Consider the following 27,555-nt stretch of genomic DNA (forward strand, 5'->3'; position numbering starts at 1 on the left):
CCCCACCCCCCCTGTACAAGCCGTTGCGCGTCTATTATACTGTACCTTCAGACAGGCTGACCACACATAGTTCTCTGGTCGCCACCTTGCACTGATGAGCCCCACTCTTATACTCATTGGTGGGATCGGTCGAGATCGTGGTGGTGTTGATGTAGAGGGAGGGAGGGCGGTTTGGAGGGGTCCCGATCCGAGAGCCGTCGTTCAGTTGGGGTCGGGTGTGACCGTCGGCCCCCCGTGACTTCCCGCAAAGTAGAAGGCGAAAAGGTAAAGATAACCTCTAGATACCTGAACAAAAGCGGAGAGAGACAAAGAAATACATACCTAATTTATAACAGAATAGGGACGTGTAACTATGGATGTCCGGTTTCCCCTTCTAGAACGTGGTGTGTTATTAAACATTTCGACGGAGGAAGGGCTCCTGTCTAAACAAGTGTCCGGGGTCTCTTAGACAAGACATAAATCAGGACACACATAATGTGACGGAACGGAAAAGCAGAGAGAAATTCAGTACGAAAGTGTAAACGGCAACAGGTTCAAATTTATAAAAGGAGGGAGTTCCCCTTTTCCCCCTATTTTTGTGTAAACTCACCATAGGTATTGGAAGGTCCACCTTTTTCGGAAAATAAGTGTACAATCTCCCTCTTGGATCCCAGTTTTTTCTTTTCGAAACCTTCAGTAGTTTAATTGATGACTGTGAGAAATTGGGCGTTATCAAGACCAATTTCTTCTGAAACCTTCCTCCACATTATCGGATAGTGGCGAACTAGGATTGACGTACTAGAGTGTTAAGTTCACTGTCGCTCTGTATTTGTTCTAAAAGTTTTTTTCGGTGAATTTAAATTCGACTGTCGATTTGGTTACCCACTGACCAATTAATCGTTCTTTCCCTATAATAAAAGGCAGGCTCACACTTCCCGATCCCTCCGAGGGTACTTTGGAAAGTTTTTCGAAATTCTCAATTTTGTGTACGTCGTATAATCTCTGAGCTTTGAGAGTGATTTCTGTCGATTTGGTAAAAGACTTGATTTTTCATTTGTCAAGGAGACAATTATAAAGCTGCCACCAGTTCCATTATCTGTTACGTTTTGTCAGGACATATCCCGTTACTTAATTTACGTCACGTAGACATTAGACGATCTAAGTATAAGTATTATGTTTGTCTATAAGGCCACAGTGACTACAAACAGAATTCTGGTCAAAAACGCGGTGCAAAAGGGCGGTCTATCGTTCCCCGAAGTGTGATTCACGTCTGTATAGTTTACGCCCACAAGTCAGCCTTAATCGGGTAGGAAAGCTGTCCAACCCACCACACGGACCAAAATTCTTCGCGACCGAAAAAAGATCGGAGCCAGTAGTGTGGCTTATATTACTCGCGTAATACCCTATACTAGGACCCGATTCTTGCGTCGCTGTCCCAGTAACGACTGCGGCTGCGCCGACCGACAACGCCACATCGAGTGTGAAGTAACGGTCATTTCGTTATTATGTTGTAGTGGACGAATTGCGAAGGAAGGAAATGTCTTTTGTCACCGTACTACAATAACCTTATAATACACGCACCGCCCCTTCATATCTTCTAAAGAGTCCGATGATTTCGAAGGACACAAACAAAAGTTCTCTCTGCTATCGTCTATATTGTAACTTATTTCGTAATAGGCTAAATACTTGAAGAGTGTTTGCTTGTGCAACTAGCTTGACTAATTGGAAAACCTCGTTCCCAACATATGAAAGCCTCTGAGAGCTTTTCTGTGTTTTATGCTTTCAAATTGTTTAGTATCTTATTTTAGCTGCATGTGAGAACATTTGCCTGGAACACAGGTGTTTTTCATTTAGATGCACTTCTTATCTTTGTCAAAAAAGTCACTAGAAAAAAGATCTAGTCTGAGAATTCAAATTTGGCAGCGTTTATTCTAATTAGAGCGATGCTAAATGAGCTTTTTTCCTCCAGCCTTTGATAACAGCCCACATGTCTGTGAGAGTATGTTTACCTTTGTGGAGGAGATCAAATTGGTTCTCCATTACCGCACCTTAAAAGCAAGCTTTGACCATTTTATTGGAAATGAGAATATGATTTCACACAGGTTTTCTAATCAGCAGACATTTAGGATTCATTTAGTCCAGAGACATTTTATTTATTTGTATTTTCTCTGCACTCATGTTCTTGCTGAAAGAGAAATGAACAAAGATAAAGAATATCATCGATGCAGAGAAAATACAAATAAATAAAATGTCTCTGGACTAAATGAATCCTANGGGGGGGGGTTGTCATACTTTCGGAGACTCGACAAGACACAAAATACGAAAGTTCTTAACAAATATAAATAAATCGCCGTACACTCTTCTACAACGCGACCCTTGTGTCCAACAGTAAAATCTACGATCGAAGAATAGAACAGTTTTTGTCAGTGATCTTCTTTTCTAGATCAGACTCTTAAGTTTAACCGTCGCAAAATAGACTTAATCCTCGCAAGAACAAATCGTCCGGTAGCGCCGGTAAGTGGATACGCTACCTCGTAACAAAGGAGGTCACGGAGAAGCGTCATGATAATACTGTGAGTCATTGATCCTCATCTATACAAAAATGCAGGAACAGTATCCTACCGTAGTTCCCAAACAAGAGGTTTAATAGGCCGTGAACGAAATTCATCGATGAATACGACAACTGAATAAATACCTCTAGCTACTCTTATCACAGTACTTCATTCCGAAGTGTGTCAAGGCATTATCTATTTAGCGCCATAAAAGCCCAAAGAGATTAAGATCGTCACATAAGCTTAAATCCTAGTGAATAGGTAGAGGTCGAGTGAGTAGGACAGCGTAAAGTCTTCTTCTGTAACAATCTACACGCATATAAACAATACCAAACGAGGTAAGTAGAGTTAGAACAGCAGTTTAACTCTTTTACGTCACTCGTTCCTTCTTCATTTCCTATATTAGACTCGAAGCAAAACTTAGTTCCGTCACTATGACTAAAATTAATGTGCTGCTCTTAGAGATTTCTAAAATACAGCGATTCTCCTACTAAAGGGTATACATGAGCATTAAACATTCGATTCGATGAAGAAGCTCGTACCTCTCTTATTGGGTCAACCTATTTAGGGACTCAGCCTCTCACGATGCTCGACACGGAAATATTAACTAACGAGCGACTCCCCGGTTCGCCCCTCCACCTTCTCAATCCCGACGATAGCAACTAATACCGAGAGCATACAAATCCGATGAAGATAACGGTTCTACTGTAGACTAGTAGACACGAAACAGAAGAGTGATACCATCTCTATACTTCAGCCAAATCCAGCGTAAGATACCAGACGATGCGAAGGAGGGGCCACACGACCTACGACAACAAAGGCGGGCTACTACAGGGTATTTTTAGGGATACCTAAACTGAAGTTACCATCGTAAATTTCCCGAGTCTACGACAGTATAGAGGATACTAACAAGCTAAAATTTAGAATTTAGTACATTAAACCAGCAAACTTTGTAAGACATTACCTTTACCATTTTATCCTAATATAACACTGCCGAGTTCCACGGTGACCTACAAATCCCGTCGGCTTAGTAAGTAATGGATACTTCAGACAATACAGCCATAGTAGATGACTAGTAGTTAGGTCACTAACCGAATAGTGACCCGCGACTACTTCTAACATTTACAGCATTCATCTAAGTCAACGCGAGCGCTAGTAACGAGCTTGAACCGTGCCGTCAACATTCACGAAAACATCGTCATGTAGAAGATATAAGACATACAGGAGGTCGAAAGTTTCTTATGAGACATTACCAATAATAATATGCATCCGCGGCAGTTATCATAACTGGTAGACTGATTACTCATTAATCTATTCATTACTTGTGCGTAATTACCGAACGAGTCAGGGGGGCGTTTCCGACGTCGCCCTACTACTACGTATTTGGTGTCTATCAGGGAGAAAGGGGTGCTAGTCTGGTAACTTACAAATTAGAGTTTTAACTACAGGTATAAACACTATACAGGAAAAACCGGGGGGCATGTTCGGAACACCGCAGATCATGACATGGACAGTCTGTCCGACTGGTGTGTTCAAGGAGACCCAGCGGTGACAGTGGACTATCGGGTGAGAGATGGAGTAACCCCCTAGCCCAGTCTAGCACCCCAACAACTACATCCTCTCCCTCCCCTCCCCCAAACTCCCCAGGGCTAGGCTCTCGGAGCAAGTCAACCCCAGACCCACACTGGCAGCCGGGGGGCACTGAAGGGGCCGTTTCATCTTCCCTTTTCATTTCTATTGGAGATCTATGGACTTGTTTTGCCTCTCTCTGTTTCTTTATGTTATGATTAAATATTGTCTATCTGCACAATTGATACCTAAGGCCAAAGGGAAGTCACTTTGCCCACACATAATTTGTAAGCTGCCTCCTTCCCCGAGGACAGATTTGTTCACAGGCAGAGAATCTGTTCTGTATTATCCTGGTGTAACACTGCCTTGCCTTTCGTCTCTCTTTAACGTCATGCTTTCACATTTTTGCCGCTCTGTCTAAGGTTTAAATATTTCCTTCCTCAAGGGGGAAAAGGGGGATAAAAACACATTTGAGTGGTAATCATAACCTTCTCAGTGGAAAAGCCTTTATTCACATGTTAGAGGGAAGACTAGGGTAAAAAAGGAAAAGCTTTGAAGTCATCAAATGTAACACTGATCACTCTTTAACCCCAAATATTTTTAAAGAAGACTTTGATAGGAGGTGTAAAGCTACACTGCTTGATCTAACTGCATGATCTCACATTCAAGTGACAGCGAGACCATAACAAGACTTTCAAAAAAGCCACTTTAAATTAAAGCTGACAGCTTAAAACAAACATGGGTGACTGGTTAATTAGCAAATGAAAGGAGATATTTCATTTCCTCCGAGTGTGAAAGGGCTTAGGGAGGCTCATGGAAAACCTTTCAAAAAGCTTTAAGAGTTCAGAAACACATGCAGCATATTGAGAGACTCTGAAACCTCTCTAAAGACACTACCATTTTCTGAACTAAAAAGTAAACATTCCTCTGTTATATATTGAGGTGTCAAGGTAAAGACAAATGCAAAAACAGTCTGTATAGCAATGATATTAAATGCAGTGCATACATGTAATCCTGCTCGATTCAATATTCATAAATACACAGATATTCGGTGTCACTGTTGTTTGTTTAAGCACCAGTTTGCCCGTTCCAAGCAATGATAGCAAGGCGGCTTCCCACTCTGTGCAGACATATCATGCGGGTTTCATCTGTGAATTAGCCCATCCTTTCAGACAGGATTTGGTGGATGTGCCTGTGTTTTTAAAAGAAGCTGGCTTTTTTCATAGCCTCGGGTCATCACAACAGAATATATTGAGCGCATTATGGATATGAATCCTGGGCCTAGACACGCAGCACAAGGGTCATTGCTTGGAGGCTTTGCGTTAGCTCCACACTTCATTGCCATAAAGCAATAATACACATCCCTGTTAACTCTTCCTTCTTTACAGAAAAACAGTGGGATGAGTGTAATTGAATATTATGTGCTGCGGGGAAGTATAATTTTCAGGCTACTTAAAGCTTTCCTGTTGTTTTGTTTTTCAAGAGAGACGATAGAGAGATACATTAATAAACATTATCATTTATGACTTCTCACAAACGAACACGTTAGAATGACTGATAACCTTTTGGAGCAAAGTTAACTGTTGTTATTTTACTTTGTTAATTTGTTCTGGTAGTAAAAGGTTATTCTAAACACAACTATCCTATTTAGAAAATGATAATACAACAACAAAAAAATCTATAGATTTTAGCCGCAACAACCGTGCAAAATCTAATTGACGGTGCTGTTTGGATTTAAAGATTTTCAAAGTAGTATCTCTCCGGAGTGAATTTATAAAGTGACTCTGAATACCCAGAGGAACAGCATAAAGATCGACACGCTACAAATGTTTCAAAGATGTTGCCCTCATTTAGGATGCATGAAATATTTCTATTCTCAGTCAGAAAATAGCTTCTGAGAAGTAACTTTCATAGTGACTATGCTAAAAGACTGAATAGAATCGGTATAGCTCTTTGGTATAACAATTTGAAGAAAAACATTCTTAATATGTATAAGAATAAAAGAAATTCTGAACCAGGTATTTGTAGCCACCAAAGGTAATACAATTAGATTCAACCTTGATTCATGATTCAGAAATAAATATTCGAAGGGTCCACGCTTTGATTAATTTTGTCCACAAGCTTTTGAGTAAAGTTTCCAACCCTCTGTGTTTATGGAAATCCATAAAAAGATATATTTTTGTAAAAATTGAAAAACGGTAACATTCCACCAAAACATATTATCCCTTATAATGTTAAAAAAAGACAAAATAAAATACCTTCTCGTCTTCCTCTTCTTCGTCACCCATGCTCATGTTCACCTAAGAGAAAATAAAGGGTAGAGGGTGATTTCAAACGAACGGGACATGTGGGCACTGGAGCATTTTTAACAAACACCTCGTAATGAAATTTTCTTTGAGTACATTCACCCCTATTGGGAGAGGCTTGTTTCCATAGAGACTGCATCACAGGGGTGACCTCACACAAAAGCAGAGGTGAAAGAGGGCCTTCCTCACAAGAGCACTGTCACACCAAAGCAATCTCATTTCTCCACAACATAAGCACACAGAAAAACAGAAAGAGGACAAAAAAACACATTTAATTTGGATGCTGTTGCCTAGATCACTTTATATCAAGTCATCCCTGACCCCAATGTGGTGCACACTGTGACATTGCCTGGGAACAGAGCTGTGTCACTGCCGGCCAGAGGGTCACAGAGGGGTGGCCGTGTCTCAACACTGGATATGAGGGTGAGCCTGGGCTTTAACATTGCCCGGGGAAGGCATCTTTGCCAGCAGCCATAAACACAATCACCAGGCCGGGGATGTTGTTTTTGGGGAGGGGGTGTGAGCAGGCCAGGCCCGCGGCCGGCCGGTGAGGAGGCTTTACAACACAGTGAAATTGGGGGGCAGTCAGAAGTGTGAACAGCATTAACCTTCACAGACAAGTGTAGGGCGACCAGCATTACCACAACAGCAGATAGAGATAGCTGTACGTTTGTAGAGAAATATAGTCCTGCATTTACAGATGTGATGAGACTCAACAGACTATAGGCTAAACATACATTTACAGTGATCTAATTTTAGTGGCGTCTTACTGCTTGGTGATTTAATAGGCCTCTGGAGAAAATGTAGAAACTAGCTATAAAACATATGGAATACTGCTTCAACTGGCCGTACTGCGAGGTGCGTTTTATTGCCAAGCACTATCCAGTGTACATGCAAGTGTTAATTGACATTACTGTAAAACTGCTATTTGCCCAACGTGTGCCAAAAGGATTTGATTCCCTCAGGGGTTGACCAGAGGTGGGTTACCATACAGATTGAATTTGCACTGTAACAGCATGCATCAACAGATGTGTAAGGATGAATACTGAAGAGTCCTCATCACTCACCAGGTCCTGGTTGGAGCTGGCCTTCCCTGCAGAGAGCTGGAAGTAGTGCCAGCCAATGAGCAGCAGCAGGAAGAGGGGCAGCATGAAGAGCTCCCAGTGCCACACCGTCACAAGGAAGATCTGAGAAGACAGGACATGACAGTATAACGCAAAGCCCATCACACTGTAGCAGGAGCTCAGCTTTCAAATCTCAGCAAGCCTGTTCCCGAAACAAAATATATAATAGATTTAAGCACGTCCTAAATCTCATGATAAGTACTCCAGACTGTAAAGCCTCTGAGATTTACAGTCGATGGCAACAGATTTTACTCTTAGTGGTTTGAAAGTAACAGACATTGAGGAACAACTTTTAATATGTTGAAATCCTATTTATATACACCAATAACACAGCGCTGGCAGAGCGCCTTACGGGAGAACAGGAAGTATGACATGGATAGGCATGGTATGCTGTCTTTTAACTAGCACATCAAATCCTCTTAGATTCGGAGGCAGCGAGACTCTCCGATGAGACGCGTATGGCAACTGGAGAAGCATTTGCAACATTTACCCCCTCCGTGGCGATGATACTGAGAAAAGCCAAGACCCCTGGTAGAAATAAGATGGATCACACTGAATGAGTAATCCCTCATAATTCAGTAAAGGAGTGGTGCTAAGCACATTGCACAACACCCACTGCATTTCACAGCAGAGCACTAATTGGACGGCTGCATTTAAAACCATTTAGTGACAGCCTAATGAGTCTGTCTCCAACTGAAAGTATCAGGAAATGTGAGGAAGATCACACCAGCCAGTTGACAGGGATGAAATAAAAATGTCCCCCACAGCAAGTGGAATCTTAAAATCTATTATAGTGTGATTTCGACATATGGTCACATTATTTACCACAGACGTCTTTAACAAAGTACATTTTTCCTCACGCTTTACATATGTTTTCTAAAATTAGTGCATACTTTCCAACATGCTAATTTCCTAACAAGTATTTCTTTTTACAAGTTTATTTCAAAGGTTGAGTATAACTGCTAAGCGGTACTCACACGATAGCAGCAATGTGCAGCCTAGGCTCTAAAAGCTTGAGGCTGCCTCGACTATGAACAATATGTTCGAGTTAAGCCCGAGACAGGATGTGAACCATTGTGGCCTTCAGGCTTCAATAGCAGGCCTGTAAACAGCAGACTGCTCCTGTCAAAGCGACCATACAGAGTCCCTGTACGTAGCTCTGGGGGCCGGTCTACCTACTGCAACACCAGGCCTCGGTTCAAACGGCCACCAGGGAAACGTGAACCGTGAGTAATCCCGACAACACTGTGGTGTTACTGCCCTAGGCTTCACCACCGTTCTGCCTATTATCCCCCAATACAACCTGGGAGATAGTGGATGAACCGAAGCGACATGCGGAAACACAGCGGGATGACCAAGGAATACAGAATTTAACAAATGTTATACAGTAGTTCTTTTTTATAAAAGGCTAATTTGAATTACATATGCAGCAACAAACTGGAGCTAGTGGGGGATACAAAAAAAAGAAAAAGGTAAACAATGAATATGCATGATGTGCAGAGGTAGCTGCAGTACATCTCCTCTCTGTTATGAATAACCTACGTCATCTGTTGTCACCTCAGCTCCCATGAGGCAATTCTAAAGCGACGCTCCCCTCACCCCCGAGGAATTCAGCTGGCTGGCGGACAGGTAGCTTGTCATATTCCCAGTGTTCTTATAAAAAAGAGGTAAGAGAAGGGGGGAGAATGTGCCTGGAAACTGACATGAGCCCAGCAGGAATGTTGAACCTCCTTGCCCTCCCTGCAAAAGCTGCTACATTAACCACTAAAGTCTAATTGCTTGGTCTCTGTCTTCCTGTGCAAGTCAACAGAGGGAGCCAATTCATTTCCGCCCAGGGAGCCGGCAGAGAGAATCTGTCACAGGTATTCATAATCGCCCACTAATGCAAATTTCTGCTCACCGCGTTCTGGCTCAGTGGACAAGATAAAAGCCTACAGAAATACAATGCCTTGTGTCTAAACTGAGTGCTTAAATGAGGGTATAAACCAAAACTGTCAGAAATATCTTCTCAATTCCTCCCTCATGGTATGTCAGCCCATGTGTTCGGGATTTACATGCTTTTTTAACACCAATAAAAAAGATGGGAGAGAAACATCTGGGAAAACCTCTCAGATTCCTTCACTCAGGTGCACAGACTGAGACTTTACCGTCAGACATCCCGCAGTAATGAGCAGAGGCAGGACTAAAGCTTCCCCTTGTCTCCCCACATTCTCCAGAGTTTCTGTGAAATGGAGACAGAACTAATTCCCCACTAAGTGGTTTATGTTTTATTAGCAAGCAGCTGGGTGATTAAAGGACGTGTTGGACAAAGTGCAACCTTTCAGGCGTGAGTGTACATTTGTATGAAAAATAATCCACATTTTAATTGTCATCAAAGAGGCTCTGTTTCAGTTTTAAGGGTGGATTTGTTTATCCTTCAACAAATTACGCATGACAAGTAAAACCTTGAACTTTTTAAAGACGACAATGCTAATAATATGTTGCACGAGTGGTAAGAAGACAGTCATTTATTTAACCAAAAAGGCCATAAAGCAACAAACAAAAGCAAGGGAGGTAATAAGTAATGATATACCTGAGCATTTAGGTGTACACACAGCAGAATTGGATAACGAACGACTTGTAATTGAACAAGTGTTAGTGTGTATGTCTGGGAGGAGTGTCTCTAATGTAGGAAAACTCCCTTGACAAACACCATTTAGCAGAAAAATGTCCGTATGATTATGCACAGGGTGCCTAGGGAGAAAAAAAAGAATGAATTAATAAAACTATTAGCACGCGGTGGAGTAGATGATGGAGATGCACTCTCCTTAGCCACCTGTAAGCGCTTGGAGAAGGGGGCAACCCTGGGCAGAGCAATTCTGCCAGCAGGGTTAAGAACAGCCTGACAGATTTGTTTTATAGTGCCATTAATATGATTCCACTAAATGCATTCTTCGCCTTCTCATGCAGATCCCCTGGCCAGCAGAATCTAGGACCTAATAATAAAGCACTCAGCGATTAAAAGTGTGAATAAAATAACTTAAAGCTGAGCAAGCATGGCAGCTCCCACCACCCACACTCTCCCAGGAGAGGAAAGGGGATCGTAGCAGGAACAAAGGGACAAAGACACCCTCTAAAAGAGTTTCTACCATCCTGTAAATTGATTAACAGACCCAAACTACTGAGTGGCAGACGTACCACCAGACTGCAAGCCTGCCAGCAGATCTTCCTATACACTACAGATAACAGGCTGTAAATATAGACATCACATCAGTATTACACACATAATACTGTTGATGAGCCAAATGAATTTCATATTACAGCACGTGTGGTCATCCACTATCATAACTGTACCAAGCTAACAACTAACAACAGCTATTTGTTTAGTGTACTCCATTTCAAAAATACCCTTATTTTTTAAGACTTTGTGCAATCCAAAAACACGAAAGATTTAATCTTGGCTGTGTCTTCACTATTCCCTTTCGATGCACTCCACTTGGAAAGCTAAACAAAGCGAGGAGAGCGCCAGGCAGCATTATGAGGGTCAGTCATGGGGGCCATGGACGGATGCCAAATTACATGAACATATACTGAAAGAGTTTAACAAGAATGACTACAGGCTGCAGGGTTTGTGTGTAGTTGTCTGTGCCGGTAAGTGTGTTTTTTGTGTGTTTTATGGAGAGAAAAACGCCTTAATCTGACATCAAACATTTAGAAATATTAAGAAAATAAATAAAAAATATTTGAATAGAAAATAGGAACCTCTACAAAACCTTGAATAACCTGATAGAGATGGTCTTTTTCTGGGTGAAGTCAAGGGCAGTAAAATTAATCTGCATTACTTCCTCAATTAAAATACAAAAAAGGAGATTAATAATGAATCAAAGGCACAAGCAGCAGCTCAGCACATGCAGGTCTCTTTTTTCTCAGCCCGCCTGAAACAGAGTCTGGCTGAGGGCTTATGTTGGGGACAGGAACGGCAGGCTTTAAAGTAGCTGTAAACGCAGAGCAATGAGACATGTAATTTGTGTTGAGCTTGGGCCAGTGTGCGGACAGGCTTTCAGGGAGTGTCGGAGGCAGAGGAAGCACAGATAAGATTTCTCTTCAGGGCAGGTAGTGTGTGGGCAGCCATGGTGCTCTGAGCTAACGCTGAATAAATATTTCACATACGCTCAGCTCAAGCCTTATCGACTGGGGGGGGGGGGGAAAGAGGGAGACATAGAAAGAGGAAAGAGGGGGAAAAAGACCGGAGTGAGGGCAATAAAATAGGAAATCTCATGTCCCTCTCCAGCGGGATGAAATCAGTCCTAACGGTACTGGAGTGTGATGCAATTCACAATTCAATTCTTAAATCAAATACAGTAGAGCGTACAGTACGTAGATATTTACAGCTCAAGTCAGTTTTGAACTTGTTAACAATTATTACTATTATTTTGTTAAATCATAGCTCAATAAATAGCAACAAAACTGCATATTTTCATAGTTGTAAATAAGCATTAAGAATTATATTCCGTGGTTAAATTCAAAACTAAAATTTAATTATGAAAATGGTGTCAGTCTTATTCCTGTTATTTCAGTGTTCACATATTTTTTCTTATAATTTTGAAGAGGCAACTGAATAAAATGCCTCCCTTTTTAAGGCTGCATGCAGAGTGCAGTACGATAGAGATAGCGGCTCTTTATCAGCGCTCTGAGTTAGAGGAGCCGTGTGAGGCAGAGCATTAGCATGTGCTCACAGGGCAGCTCTGGCCGTTGTCTCCCCGCCTGTCTGACACATGCCTGGGCCAGAGTAGCGCCGGTACGAGGCTGGAGCGGGGCAGTCAGCGGGCCCCCGTGGTGCCTGTCAGTGGTGGCTGCACTGACCCTGCACTCCGGCACTGGCCACTAGTGTTTAATCCGTGTCGGGAGCGTTAACACTAAGCGACCTCCTGGGTGACAGATCTGCCATGCGAGCCTTTCCCCCTGAGGAGGTGGGGAGGGAGTGGCATGGACTCTCTCTCCCTGTCAGCTCAGCTCACACGCACATTAACGCGCCGGGGCCAAGACCGGCCCCGAAACAGCCACACACAGGGGCAGATAGGTCGCTGCCTCAGCTGCCTGGGGAAAAGTGTCCTCTGTGACTAGGAAGGTGGCGAGTATGTTAAAGGCAGTCATTATAATATGGCACACACAAAGGGGTTAAACACAAAGCATACATGAAAACACGGATAATATGAAACGCCTTAGCAGATGCACAGCTAAAACCTCTAGACGATTATTCAGTGCAGTCAGCTTTTATACATCTAAGGACGCTTTTCTTGTTTGTACTAAATAAAACCTTCATGCTTTTTATAAATAAAAATGATGAATTTAGTCAGTTTAAATTGCATCAAATGATTTCTTAAAACTGAAATCAATGTCCCAAAACATTAAAAAAAAAATAGGAACCATTTCCAGCCCTAATGAAGTGAATATTAACACAGAAAGCTTATTATTCCCACTAATAAGGGGACATGTTTCAAGGTTACACGCTGCATACAGCCAACCTCAAGAGCTGTCCACTGACACACAGCCATTCAGTGCAGATAAATGATAATGCTGTGATAAACTTTAAGACACTGCCGAGCAGTTTGCAAGTAGCCATCGACTTAGATTAAATATGAATAGATCTCAGACTCAAAACAATGAATACACACATCCCCATCACTGTCTTTTTTTACTAGACACATTCCCACTACTCAGTCTGTGAGAACTCCCACTGCCACAGAGATGGAGAGTGTAACCCCCATGAGACTGAAGAAACCCACTCCTTTAGAACCTCAAACTTTTTCAAACAGAGAGAAAACAGATGCGGAGCGAAAACAAGGAGACGATTCACAGGCGTGCAATCCTCTCGCTGTTCTCACAAAAGCTTGGCCACACTGCAATGCAGTAAACCACAAATAGGCAGGTCCAAGACTCACAAAGCATCTCATTTTCAGGGACAGTGTTAACAAGAACAATTATGACAACTCTGATTATAGCTTTGATCTCGGCCGGGCTGGTGTTCTGGTTAATGGCCCCCACTGCTGCGGCTCCACACAGGTGGTCTCCGGAGACCTCTGGAGCCAGATCTGACCCCGTCCTGCCCTCATCGGGAGAGACGATGATTTTATCAGCCTCCCCAAAAAAAAGGTGCCCGTCGCAGCTGCCAAGTGTGTTTACAGCTGCATCGCATCAAACATTCATCAAATGCCATCTTTACAGTGTGTGATGTGAGGCAATCAGCATTTCACAGGCTGTCAAATGATGTCTAAAGCGGTTGCTACCTGGCACTTACAAAAAGAAAACGGTTCAAATACTCACATGAGGTATACAGGTTCCTTTCAAGTCTAACTCCTGACAGATGAGGTTCCTCATAAGTTAAAATATTAATTCTACTTAAATACTTAAAGCGGTCTAATGACAGCAAAGCTCAAAATCAGCTTTCAAGTGTAAATGATCCTTTTTCTTTCATCCATTTCATCAAAATCAAAATTGTTCTCAACTTTGAACTTCTGAAACAGATTAATTTGGCTGGCTAATACATGCTCATTTAGCTTCTTATAGTTTTTTTTTGTACTTCTTTTTTGTGCAAGAAACTTCTGCCTTAGTGTAATGCACAGAATGGAGGATTTCACTCCAAGTTGTTCCCACGAATGGCTCCTGTTGGGAAAAGTAACTGATCTACTTGGTGCTTCTTTTTACATTTCCAGCAGTGCTGTAGCTCCATCTACAGGTCCTATTCTTGTGTGCAGCAAAGAACTCTGGGTGACCCCTCTGCAGTCACTGCTGATGTATAGCACATTCATCTCGCTCAGTCTTAGTGAAAAGCACATCTAAAGGCCGTTATTTTATGAAGATTTTCGCTGTCACATTTCCTCTCTCCCTGAGAAAGGAACATGCCGTTGCCAAAGTCTCGAAAAGCGCAGATCCTAGGCTCATTACTGTAGCATAAACAAGGAGAGGGAAAAAATTATTGTTTATATTTCCGTTCACTGAGGAAAATGTTTATGAGGATTTGCCAGAACTTTGTTTAAATGTGTGAGAAATATTTTTTTCTTTGTTACATTACCTAATTAGAGACATCCTATTTTAAAACTGCTACAGACACTGGTGGAAAAATCGAAGGCGACTTCAAACGATACGGACTCTGCTGATGAGACTGCACTAACAAAACAAGTAACCCTCCTGCACTCGCAAACAGTGACAATCCTGCAAGCCTTTCTATTCCTCACATACTAACACTCAGTTGCAGAAATACACCAAATAAACCGTCAATCTGTAAATGCTACCTTTATGTGTTCCTGGATGTGCAGCTTTCAGATTGCCACTCGTGTGAGAAAAGTTATCTTGATATGAACAAAGAAGATTTCTCCCCAAAAAACAAACACTTTTTTACCCCATTCCCATCCACTTAGTTAACGTGAAGCAGAGCAGTGATCCCTCGTAGAAAATGTGAATACCTTACACACCACACACCAACAGCCACTTCATAATGCATACATGAATCTACATAAACAGGATACAAATGTAGACTGCATGCTGTGTGGAGGTCAGAAAAATGGCCTGTGGGACTGAGTGATATAATGGCTAAGTATTCCTGGTAAAGCACTACGTGAGCATCCCGCAGTCCCAGTAGAAACCACAGCAGCGGTAATGCATTACAGGATGTATATGGTGTAAAAGGGTAGGACCGGTATGCTTGCTTGATAAATAATGTATTGTAATGTATATTAACGCTAGACCCACCACTGCAGCGTTTCCTACCGGCATACCCTGAGAAGCCCTGCGCTGCCTGCCACAGTGGAAAAGAGCAGACACGAGTGGTATAATTATGCACATCTGAGAGGCAAGCAGAGGCCATCTGTCAATGTCTGAATCAGTTACCTTATTACCACTGCCTAAAGATATAAAGATAGGAGTGGGAGCCGCTTTCATTAAGGCACATGGTGGCATGCTGCTTTGGACAGCTCCAAACACTAACTTAATTGCAAATGATGACTTGGAGGAGGAGGAGGAGGAGGAGGAGGAGGAGGAGGAGGAGCTGTACAGAACCCACCTTTGGAGTGGGCAGGGGCACGGGTCTAGATAGCGGCATGGCCCCACGCTTGTAATGACTGTCAGTCAAGACCTTGTTGTTTCCCTGGCTGACCAAAGTTCAGAGTGTTTCCGGCTACTATCAATTACTTGCTATACAGACATGTGATTTGCATGTTTTGCTGTGCTTGTAACTTGTCGAGAATATAATAACTCATTGAAAAAAATATAACTTTTCACTCGTTGAACTCTCAGTCTGCTGGTGAGTGGGTGATGAATACACAGTGGCAGATTCAATCTGTTTGTGCGGATCTCGCCGTGCACCTTCGACACTTACACTATTTGAAGCGCACCTCGTGGCCGACAAAAGGCGTTCTCTGACTACTTGCAGTACTGTCTGCTTTTTAAAAAAATGATCAACCAGTGTGCTGGTGTGAGTGTCTGAATACAGAGCAGTTGTTTCAGATAAAAAGGAAGAGAATCTACAGTTAATGTCACAGGATTTACCATCCGCACTGACAGGGAGCGGATGATACATTGTTGACAAAAATAAGATTGGGAAGCACTACATTAAAGTCACAATGATGATCCTTATGAAAATAGTGAGGGAGGCTTTTTCCCCCCGTCATTCTAAGATCTCCATTTGTGTGCTGCACTCCTAAACAGCAGGTGGAGCAGAAGTGGAAATTAAAGATTAGAGAGTGCTACCACACACTCCCATCGCCTGCGGAGGATCTAATTATAGGTGGAGGAAGATGGCCCCGTCCCGCTGACCTGTCACCTGCCTATCCTACTGCTCTCCTAGCCATATCCCCGCCTCCAAGTCTCTCGCTATCTGCCTTCCTACACCGCACTCTTACCCAACTGTCTTCCTCTCTCTGTGCACCAACTTTCTTTCCCAGATAGTAGCCTGCCTCCCACTCTGTCCTTATACAATCAACCGCATTGTTCTCCGTCTTCCTGTCTGTGTGTCCGCCGGCCTGTCTGTGTGCCTGTGCTGTTCTAAAGGCAGTGATACATTGAGCCTGGCCATTGCCTGGGGGGATTTGCACCTCAGGATCAGTGAGAAGGGCTTACAGAATACACCAGGTATGAATTGCATGTCATTCTGAGACAGAGCAGACAGAAGAAAGGCGGTGAAAGGAGAGTTCTTCACACACCCTGTCTGTGACCGCTTCCTCACCCTGACACGGCGCTGGCAGGGCTTTCATGGCAAGTGTACACTCTTAATCATGACATTACATGTGCTGTACTGAGGGGGATTCACAGGGTGATTTAAGATTATTTAAGCTTAGGACCTTAGATCACATACCCTCATTAAAAACAGCTAAACAGAGACATTTAAACAAGGTTCAAATCTCGGAGGCAGACTGTCACTCCTCCACCCAAGGAAGCTGGGACTGTGATCCTTCTTACACCGTCCCCCGGGCGAAGAGGCTTTACTAAGAAGTCAGATGTACAAACACCCAAACCCCACCCCTTCAAATACACTCTAATGTCATCAGAACTGAAGGAAAGCCAAGTGGGGTTTGATTTGAAGGATAGAGCACATCCATCAAATGTGCATGGGATAAAAACAGAAGGTAGCCATTGTTTTTCATGGGAAAAAGATGAGCAGAGGAAAGAAAATGACTAAACCAAAGATTCTCCCCAAGATCTAATTCACATAAAATGGAAGAGTTAAAACTGGGTTGCAGTGAAATGGGACAAAACTTGTTCGCCCCAAGGCTTAAAGCGAGTTCATTAACGTGAAGCAATGACTTACCAGAAAGGCTATTAGACTCCGTTGCGTGCTCTCCCATTGAAAACAGCTTTTAATGTACTGTAACGTGTACAGAACTGCTGTGCTGATATTTCGAACCCGATATATATTCCGGGCAAGAACCTAATCGGAAATAATTGGAAAAAAAACACTGTTAGTATCTTTTGATTCTGGACATAATGTTTATGACTTTGCAATGAGTTTCAATCAGCTTTACAATCCCCTATTTGCTATTTGTGAAATTAGATGATTAAAGCCAATTAAACTAATTAGTTTGACTATGTCCGATCCAAACTGCGACCGTGTGTAGCTTTGTTGCTGCTACTTTATTATTGGGATGTGAGGGAAACAAACTGGCAAGTCTTTCTAATCCATCTGCTAACATTTTTTTACCTTTTTGGAGAATTTCTGGTTTTCCTCCATTAGTTTTGTCTCCTTTGGTTTAAAGGTTCTGATACCAGCTCGGACCTGGGACCAAGAAACACACACTGCCATTAAACTACTTCATGACTCCAAGTTATAGGATATGGAACATCAGCATTTTCAAACAAGCTGGAACAAATAAAGTTTCATCCTTACTTTGTTATAGATAACATCCAGCACCAGTGTGATTGTTCCCTTTGATGCACTTCCCAAGTCTTCTTTCTTCAACAACAGACATATCTGCTGCCCATTTTGAACCTTTTAGATAAACAAAAATGTGTATTTTGTGACAGATATTATTACGCGAGACAAACTTATTACGCGAGACAAACTAAAGACAGTCACAGTAGTATGTATTGGCTAATCTTAAATACACTTACGGTCAGTAATGGAATGTCTACTTTCCCCAAAAAGTTTGGGGCTTTGTCTCCATTTTCATCGAGGAGAGTCAACTCTATCACATCGTGAATGTCCTTTATCGGGCTGAAACATTGCAATTAAGAAACATGTAATTCACAATAAAACAAACAACAATTTACAACATAATAATATGAATGTTGATACAATTTCTTTCACACATATGTCGTACAATGTTAGGGCTTTGTTCCACTCTGGATTGACGGTCTTGTAGAATGTGTGGGTTTGAAGTTTGCTGTTTCCGAGCTCAACAACACAAAAAGGGTTGCTTTTGCCTGCAAATAATTAAAAAGTGTGTTTATTTATGTAAACAAAAAGCCCTGATTGTGATGATAGAAAAACAGAGAAGTGAATCAGTGTAACAGAATTACCATTGAGGTCTGTGGCAGGAAGATCATTTGCCTTTACGACTTTGACCTGAAGGAAACCAACCTCTCCCACACACTTGTGTGTGTTCTTAAGGCTCTGGAAAAGATAAATAACAAAAGTTGTTCAACACCATTTAAGAGCATTGTTGATTAATGTACTACATCAAGCTGCATTCTTAAACACATGACATATCATTCACGACATATCTGTATTTCTTACTGAACTGTAATAGTGGTGTGATTTAATGCCAACATTTGGGGGGCTTTTCTTTTTGCATAAACTTGGACAAAAAATAGCTTACGAGTTTTTCCTGTACTGTGTCTCTCTCATCAGGGCTCTCCAAGGTAGCTGTTTCAATGTCAGAGATGGAGACTCCCCAGCAGGGTCTCAGGGTGACCAGAAACACCAGCCTGCCCTTTCCTGGGTCCAGCACATGAGTGTAGAGCTGCCTCTCATTAAGTGGAAGTCTCGATAGGGCAATCTCAAACCTGAGACACACAAGGAAAATAGTACCATAGAAACACATAAGGCCAATTAGTTCTGTGGAGGAGCCAATGTGAGCAAAATTAACACTACCCATATGGAAATACTTACATCCCCCATGATTCCTCACCCTTCCTCCCTCTCTTTGAGTAAACCTCCACCTGCAGAGGTTCCTGGTTATCTTCAAACTGATTGAAGTCAAACTGCTCTCTCCACTGGGGATTGGCCTGAACGCAGAGGTTCTGAGGGCAGTCGAGACACAGATTCAGCACATACAGTAACGCAGAAACACACACAGACACACACACTTTGAATCAATGACAGCTTTAATGCATTATCAGACTGAGCAGCTCCTGCATGACAGGTGGATTAAGGCTTCATTCAGTCCAACCAGAACGAAGCAGGAGAGGAGAAAGAGAGGTGTGCTGTGTTTATGTGCCTCTATTTGTGTCTGCTTGTATGTGTACACCTCAGTAGCCACTCTGGGATTGTAAACACTGACAGCTTCCAATTAGAATCAGCTTTGTCCAACAAACAAACAAGCAGAGAGGAAAGCAGAGAGGTTTACAAAGAAATGACACGACAACACAAGACAAGTGCACCGTAGAATCATCAGGGGGGAGGCCAACAAGTACAGGTAGATGAACAGGGCATGCTGGGTATGCAAATGAGAGCAATGAAGCCCAGCACCCGAAGCATAGGGAGAAGTGAGTGGCAGCCTTGCCCAGTCTAATGAGCTGCCTCTGCCATGGCCCAGTGAGCCAAGGTGGAGGTGAGTCACTGACAGGCACCTGCTGAGACAGGGAAGCGGGGAAGTAAGAGATAGGGGCTGGGAGGGAAGACTTGAAGTATAAAGAGCAGACATTAAAAGGAAAGAGGAGAGGAGAAGTAAAGACTTTAAGAACAAAATAAAGTCCAACCTTGCTTTTGTACTTCTGATCACCAAGGCGAAAGCGGACGTAGATGTCCCCGTCGCCATACTGCGGCAGGTCCAGTCCCTCCACCAAGGTGACACCGAGCACTCCTGTCCACTTCTGGTTCTTCAGCGGATTTCTCTGCGTCTCACTTGGCCGCTGGGTTGGTGGGGCCGGGTTCTGCAGCAGGGCAAAGACAGACACAGACAGTTTTTTCCTAAAAGCTCCTTGTGTGTGGACGCTTTCTGCTTCCCCCCCAGTATACCAGCTCCTGCCTCAGCTTGGCACCTCATCATGTTCACAGAGTGCATGAAAGTAGGACAAAGGTCCACACTATACAGCACATCTCTGTTGGAGCACATTAGCACATCTCTACTGACAGGTAAGCCACACCATGGAGGCTCCTGGAGAGCGAGGAAGAGAGGGACGTCAGCGAGCAGCCAGATGTCCCTGGCTGTGACAGTCCCACTCATCACTGGCTCCCAGACTGAGTGTGGGGAGGCAGGACACTTGGCATACTGCACAAGAGACAGCAGGCAGCAGTGAGTAATGATGCACACCGCACAGCTCTCTCATCAGCAAATTATGCATACATGCAGTATGTATGTATGTATAGCCTGCATCAGAGTTTACTGCATGTTGGCAAATTCATCCAATATTTATTTAACTAGCAAAATAACAAATAGTTCCTACTCAAGTGATTCTACAAAACTAACATACTGTAGCTGTTGTGCATTTGAGAACTCTTTGGAAATCAAGGACAAGCCCAGCAAATAATGGACTTCTCCTGCCGTGTGTCACAGAGGGAGTGAGAGAGAGAGGCCTTGATATGTGTCCATGTTAGAGTTCCCGTGAGGCCATGCGGTAATAGGCCAGGGCTGTAAAAACAAACAGCAGAGAGGTTGTGTAGGGCGGACTGTAATTAAAGAGCAGGACCGTAATCTGCTCTCGCCTCTTTGATTGCCCAGCTCCTTCCACTGCCCTGGCGACGCTGCTTCAAACAGCCCCACTACAACTCCCCTGCCACTCCGGCCCCTCCTCTTCACTGCTGGGTCACAACCCACATTGCCACCCAATCCGGAGGGGATCAAAGCACATCTCAGGGACCTGAATTAACATGGAATACCACAGGCACAGCCCTATAAATATCAGCCCCTTCAAAAGAAGTGGAACAGAGGGAGTGGAGGAGCGATATAAAACAGGCCTCAGCCAAGTCATCCCAAGTGTTTATCTTGGACACATTTCTATCTCAGCGGCCAATAAAACAATTCCACTTAACTGTAAGTGGCCCCTAAAGAGAATCTATTCCTGGTCCTAAAAGGGCCGTGCGATTGCTTCCATATGGTGGGACAGCATGGGGACAAGCACGATGAGCTCAGACCCAGGTCCATTTGGCGGGTACCTCAGCACTGTCCATCCACAGCTGTGATATTACATCCTAACATCTGGGTTATTGCCCGCTATGCCTGGGAATTATCAGCATTGCCGATCTTAGGCATCTCACACTGGCAACATGCCTCGAACAGCAGAGCCCCCCTCCCGCCTCTCCCATACAGCCCCCTCCTGTTTGAAACACTATCACACAGCAGAGTTTTACTCAGGCACTTGCCATTCCCTGTCTCTGTGGTGGTAACACAGAGGGAGGAAACGAGGTTCTGTAAGAGGGGGAGTGGAGCTGTAAGAGCTGGGTATTCAGCACTTCCAGGATAGGTGTTAAATGCAATGAGATATTGTACGTTTGTCAAAAATGAAATGGGAAAGAAATGGCATTGTTACGTTGTTAAATTAGCACTGTGATTTAGGCAGCAGAACATTGTGAAGAGTCCCATCACACATTTCTGTCTCCCTTTGAGTATCTTTAACCATCTGTAGCGGATAACCTGCAATGTGTATGAAAATGGCTTCATTCCTTTGTTATCTAATTTTAAATTGAGATTGTCTACTGGACCATCAAGAGACTGAACAGTGGCAGATGTAGTGACTACATAGGTGTGAATATAAACCCACTCGCTGCAGTGTGAGTCCCAAACAGCAACCCTCCTATTTCACTCTAAATCTAATTACAGCTGCAATATATTGAAACCCACTTGAGAGGAGATGGAACTTTATTTACTACAGAGCCAAATACTGCTCTAAAATACCCATCTAAAGGCTCCTTCATGACAGCGTATTCAGTCAATATTATTATTTTTTTATCAGAATGTAATATTGTTCCATACTTTTTATTCTCAGCAAATGTTGCCACTCAAAATAATATGTATTGCAAAAAAGGTTCATGATAAAACCACAAAAGAAACAGGCTGTGCTGAAACCAAGGTTACACACAAAAGCCCTCATCCTGAGCATACACCTCACTCTTTGTTGCACCATAGTACAGTGAGATACTGCCCCCTAGTGATATAGACCAGGGTAACCGTAACCACACTGCCATGTAAATTAAAATGTTGAACTCAAGGTGGCATTCTGGATTCAATTATAAATGACTATATCAAAAAGTAAATGTAATGGTATAAAATTCCATACCTTACTCTTCCTCGGTGGCCATCTCTATTGGAAAGAAAATAGATGAATCAGTACAAGTAATTCAAGCAAGGCTGGGGCCAATGCACTACAACAACAAATACTGAAAAATATATTGAAACATAATCTTACTGGGCTTCTTTTGATCGTGGCATCTCTAAACATCAAGCAGATGTCAACAATAATAACTCCCATGTCATCTTCTTTACTTTTTGGATCATCAAGACGCAACTCCATTTCATATGTTCTGTAACGAGACACAAAAGACAATTTAAAACTTAAGACCACCTACTGGTATCCTTTTGATAATCTATGCCCTAAAATATAAATATAAAATATATTCCTTACTTGTACAATTCAAGACTTTTCAAGGAAATAGTGCTGGAACCCATGAACTCATCAGCAGTTCTATTTTTATCATAGACCTGCAACAATATAACAAACATCATTCAGATTATTAACCGAAATGGTGTGCTCCAGTACAGGATCAGTGTTGTCGCGCAAGATTCGGCCCTCTATTCAAACAAACACCTACCCGAACTTCCACGTCGTGCTCTCTGTCTCGAAGAGCGTGGAAGAAGGTCTCATTCCACTGCGGATTTAGGCTTTTGTAAACAACTTTGCTTTTACAAAACTGTTTTCCTTCAAGTTTGAACTTCACATAAGGATCACTGGTCCCTAAAATGGAAAAATGAAAAACAAATCAGCAAGATAGTGTTGTGTGACACAAGTGATAATTACCTTAAGTTTTAAGTTATTATATAAACAACATAACACCGAATAACATAGCAATCTATGGTGGAAGTTAATACTTTAACGCAAACTATGTTAACTGCTTGTAGAACATATTGTCAAAAAATGTACACTGTGTATGAAAACACACATGACCACACACACTTACATACCCTTCCCCCATGCTGGTTGTGTGAGAGAGGGAAATATGTGAGGAGGAGGTGCACCCCACACATGGCAAAATCAGAGGGATGTAGCTGTTTAATTGTGAAAGAGTAGAAACACTCGCCAGCATGAGGCAACCAGGAACCAAAATCTAGAAGCAACCAGTGTTAATCTCCCAAGCCTGTTAAGAAAGTCTGTCTGTGAGTGGGGTGGGGGTATGGGACTTCTTTGTTTCTGCAATTGCATGCAGATTGGCCAAAAAATGAAAGCCAGTCCCATGCCTTCATTTGTAAAGGGGAATAAAGGGGTGCTTGAGAGAGCCTGCAGGGAGGCTTGAATCACATGACAAAGGCCCTGTGGGGATGGGCTGTCAGGCCTGTCAGCTCCCCACTCCAAATGAACATCTCGCAAAGGCAGGCAGGACCCACAGCAGCTCCACCCTGCCAGCCTGTGACAGGGAAACCTCCAGGCAACTTGACAGGAGGAGAATGTGGCAGCTAGCAAGGAGAAAAGCTCTGGCATGACTGAGAACGGTGACGATGGAAATTAATGGAAAAAAAAAGAGGAGAACAAAAACCTAGGAGTGGGGGCTGGTGGCGTGGGTCCTTTCAGAATATGTAATGACAATGTATGCCATTGGTGAGCCTTTGGCACGGTGTTGATTGTTGGGCAAACAGCGGACAGACAGGGGGCGTGTGGAGATTGCATCATCACGGTGCCATCTTGTCAGGGAAAGTAAGGTCTCAACTGGAAGGGAGAAGGACACTGGGCTAGGAGGGTCTTCTGCCACCAGGATGGTGAAAAAAAGTTGAGCAGATTTAAAAAGGAAGTCCTTTTACCTTTTTGCTGTGAGGTTTTTCCAAAAGCTACAGGGATCACGCAACACATAATCTGGTTAAAAGTACAGAATATCCTAAGCAATTACATTTCAATTAAATAAGATTTATGTATGCTTTGAACTATGAAATGCTTTTATCAATCTTGAATGGCCAATTTTAACAATTGTCTTGAACTATACTTAAAGTAAACCAATTACTTTATAAATGGCTGAACTTATATTTTAAGCAAATACCTAAACTTTTTTAGGCCACACATGAATTGTTCATGGTGTAGTTCCACGTCCGGCCACCTGAGGGCGCTGCTTTGCCAAAGTCTTTCTCTCTCACAGATTATTATGGTCACTAGATGGATCAGTTATGAAATCAATTCATTTCAATGTGTAAAATCTGAATTATCCTTCAGAATTCCTATACATGGATAAGACAATGAATAATATCCAAGGACAAAATATCAAAATGGACTGCATTAGGATGTAAACATTAATAGAATATCCCACATTTTAACACTCTTACAGAACATTTGAAAACTGATTTAAAATCAAAACTAAAGACATCACCAAAATCATTTAGAAGAAAAACTGATCCGGCCTGTAATATTCTTAGTAGATTCAAAATGTCTATCTATGATATAACAACATGTTCGTATAATTCACAGGCTTTGTATTAAGAGAGATTACCAGCCATGAAGCAATAAATTATGTACATTTAAAATGTCAATTAAATAATGACTCCACCATCCACGCCTAAAACACGATTTAATTGTTCCAGGTATTTAAATGTGGAAACACCAGTAGTTTCATGTTCAGATGAGGTGTTCTCTTTAAAAACAGCCTAATTGTTGTATCCCTTTCGGTCTGTCTGTCCTACTGGTCTGACTGCATACTTCTCCAGTGAATTTTCTTCCTTACCAGGTGACATGTTGCTTCATTCTTACAGGTAAACATTACATTGCATTTTTTTTTTTTTTAAACAATTGCATTAAGTGAACACAGCCCATGTTCCTTATACAAAAATACCTTGTACCTATTAACTACTTTTCACTGTTTGGTTGGCTCATAAATACAAGTTGTATGTTCCTGCACCTTTTAATATGAGGCTCAACCTTTAATGTTACTGCAAGAAATCTGATTTGGCATCTTTTAGTGGTTACGGATGCAAAAAAAAAATCCTACATTTTGAAGAACAGTTTTTGTTTCTAAAAAAAAAGTTAGTAAATAATGTCAAAGTACAGACTTAAAAAAAAGATTACTTATTGATGACGTGCTTGTTGTTGACCTACCAGACCGCTTGGCTCGGGCGACCAGGTTCCTTCCCTGCTTCAGGTTGATGCTCAGGAGGTATCGCTGGCACGGTAGAGGTCCCTGGATGTCCGTCTCCCCAGTTGCAACCTGCTCCAGAGAACCATTCACATTTATATTCTTTCTCGTACCATTTGCTTGACTTAATTTAAGTGCAGTTAATACTCACAGAAGAGCTTTCCAGAAGATCTTGCATGTTTTCGTCAAATAAATCGCATGTTTCACTGGACATCTACATGAAAAAAGGTTGTAATTACATATATTTTGAATGCAAACACTTAATAAAAAGTTCACTCAAGCTGAGATGTCTACTCTGTTACTGCTTTAATTTGAAACAAAAATGTCTATTTATTTCGAGACATACTCATTTATTCGTCCTGGCAATAGATACATGTTTTAGGGATCCAGGTTGGTGATTACACTATGTAAATACTTCCTCACAACAGTAAAGTAACAGAAAGATATTATCAGTCTCTTTGTTTAAGTTTACTAGAGCTCTCTGGGGTACACACATATTTCTAACTGGTAACACAGGTTTTTGACTTCTAGGCATCTTAAGAAAAAAAGAAAAAAGTTAAAATAGCTTTTGTTTCAGGGTTGTATAAAGTCAAATTCCATGTGGTCACTTTGTGTTTTACACCCATCATATGGGTTGCTTTCATATTTAGCACCAGTTAGATGACAGTAACCGTCACATTTAAATGATCGTACAATATGTCTGTAGGTAATGATAAAGTGCGACAAAACCTAAAGCCTGAGCTAAAGTTTAGAAAATAAATGCCGATGTCATGGCGTTCGTCGGGCTGAAGATTACACTTTCATAAGAGCTGAAATCTAAGTTGATACAACAGAAGGGACACTAACAATGACTGTATAGTATCTACAAAGAAGGGGATGGCTATCCAGATTGATTCATCATCACGAAAGGAAATCACACATTTTACATCTGAATACAAACATATCATGGTGTACATTGGCCTACATTCTGACTTTAATTAAGAACAGGGTCGTCCTCTTATAAATGTAGTTCAATAAACTTGTAATAAAACTGACCTCTGCGGTTTCTTCCAGGGCCTCCTCATTTCGGATTTCTTCTAGCAGAATCTCTTCGTTGGGGAAGTCTCCCATCAGAAAGGGAGAGTAAAGTTCTCGGTCCAGGTCCTCCGAATCTGTTGTCCAGGGCATATTGCCTTGTTCGTCATTGGGAGATTCACAGGTAGAGCCCTGAGAGGTTCCATCTGACCTCTCCAAAGGAGTACCCAGATTATCTAACATCAGAGACATTGTATCCGCACGAGCTACTCTGGTTTGTGGCGGAGTTCCTTTCTCAGAGGAGGACTTTTTATAATCAACTGATGCGGGCCTCTTATCTCTGTAAGGGTTAATTTGGTCTCCCATTGAGCTTGCTCTGGCCAGAACTGCAGCGACAGCACTTGATGACCATCTGTCTGCTGTGGCGTCTTCACCAGAGACACTCTCTCTCTCTACCAGGTCTGGTCTTGGTGAAAGTCCTTTTGGGAAAGGAGATTTTGGTCGATGAATAGGGTCAAAGAGGAATTTAGGTGCATTCCCCTTGGCTCCTTTGTTGACTTTAGAGTACAAGCCTTCTCGAGCAATATTCAGCTTGATCTCTGAGCCTGTATATGACATTTGATCAATTTCATCATAAAGGCTCTGTGACCCCGATGGTGCGCTTATTCTTTTTAAAGCAGCAGCCGTGCGTTCTCTGGGAACTCTGAGTCGATTTTCTGAGACAGTATCGTATGGTTTGTCTGTGATGTGTTGTCCATCAACGATCGAGCCACTTGCAACAGAATCAGAATCACTTTGACTAGGGGAGTGGCCAAAAAAGATGGCATCAGAGGGAGTGGACCCATCGGGGTTGTCAGCAGGAAAGGATTCGTCTGGCACAAACCTGAGGTCTGGTACAGAAATACTGCGCCGATGGGCCAGCTGTCTTCCTAGTTTCTTTCTCCCAGGCTTCTTCAGGTTGACCAGCTTAGTTTTCATACGCAGGTTCCCCAAGAAGTTCTTTTTCTTGACCTCCATCTTGAGCAATGACTTGAAAATAAAAATAAATAGAATAA

The 27,555-nt window shown here is 42.4% G+C and overlaps 1 protein-coding gene across 1 annotated transcript; it reads right to left on the reverse strand.

Annotated features, from left to right (window-relative positions):
* Positions 1 to 201: 201 nt before the first annotated feature.
* Positions 202 to 27,525, reverse strand: LOC104957263 (multiple C2 and transmembrane domain-containing protein 2-like). The gene is made up of 19 exons (XM_010784877.1): positions 26,522 to 27,525; positions 25,638 to 25,700; positions 25,450 to 25,558; positions 22,970 to 23,112; positions 22,783 to 22,859; positions 22,567 to 22,681; positions 22,438 to 22,461; positions 19,921 to 20,094; positions 19,112 to 19,242; positions 18,819 to 19,005; positions 18,520 to 18,613; positions 18,321 to 18,423; positions 18,112 to 18,214; positions 17,888 to 17,989; positions 17,702 to 17,776; positions 17,312 to 17,431; positions 7,474 to 7,593; positions 6,359 to 6,400; positions 202 to 285 (listed from the first exon to the last, which is right to left on the reverse strand). The coding sequence occupies exons 1-19, from the start codon at positions 27,515 to 27,517 to the stop codon at positions 202 to 204; spliced, it is 2,862 nt and encodes a 953-aa protein (XP_010783179.1). The 5' UTR covers positions 27,518 to 27,525.
* Positions 27,526 to 27,555: the final 30 nt, after the last annotated feature.

This window comes from Notothenia coriiceps, unplaced genomic scaffold (assembly GCF_000735185.1).
Source record: "Notothenia coriiceps isolate Sejong01 unplaced genomic scaffold, NC01 NC01_scaffold00026612, whole genome shotgun sequence".
Taxonomy (NCBI): domain Eukaryota; kingdom Metazoa; phylum Chordata; class Actinopteri; order Perciformes; family Nototheniidae; genus Notothenia; species Notothenia coriiceps.

Excerpts from the sequence above, each read along its gene's own strand:
- LOC104957263 (XM_010784877.1), bottom strand. The coding sequence starts at position 27,517 with ATGGAGGTCAAGAAAAAGAACTTCTTGGGGAACCTGCGTATGAAAACT. Across the intron at positions 18,614-18,818 it reads ACACAGTACAGGAAAAACTC|AGCCTTAAGAACACACACAA; the intron begins GTAAGCTATTTT and ends TATCTTTTCCAG. Across the intron at positions 17,990-18,111 it reads TAGACATTCCATTACTGACC|GTTCAAAATGGGCAGCAGAT; the intron begins GTAAGTGTATTT and ends TTTATCTAAAAG.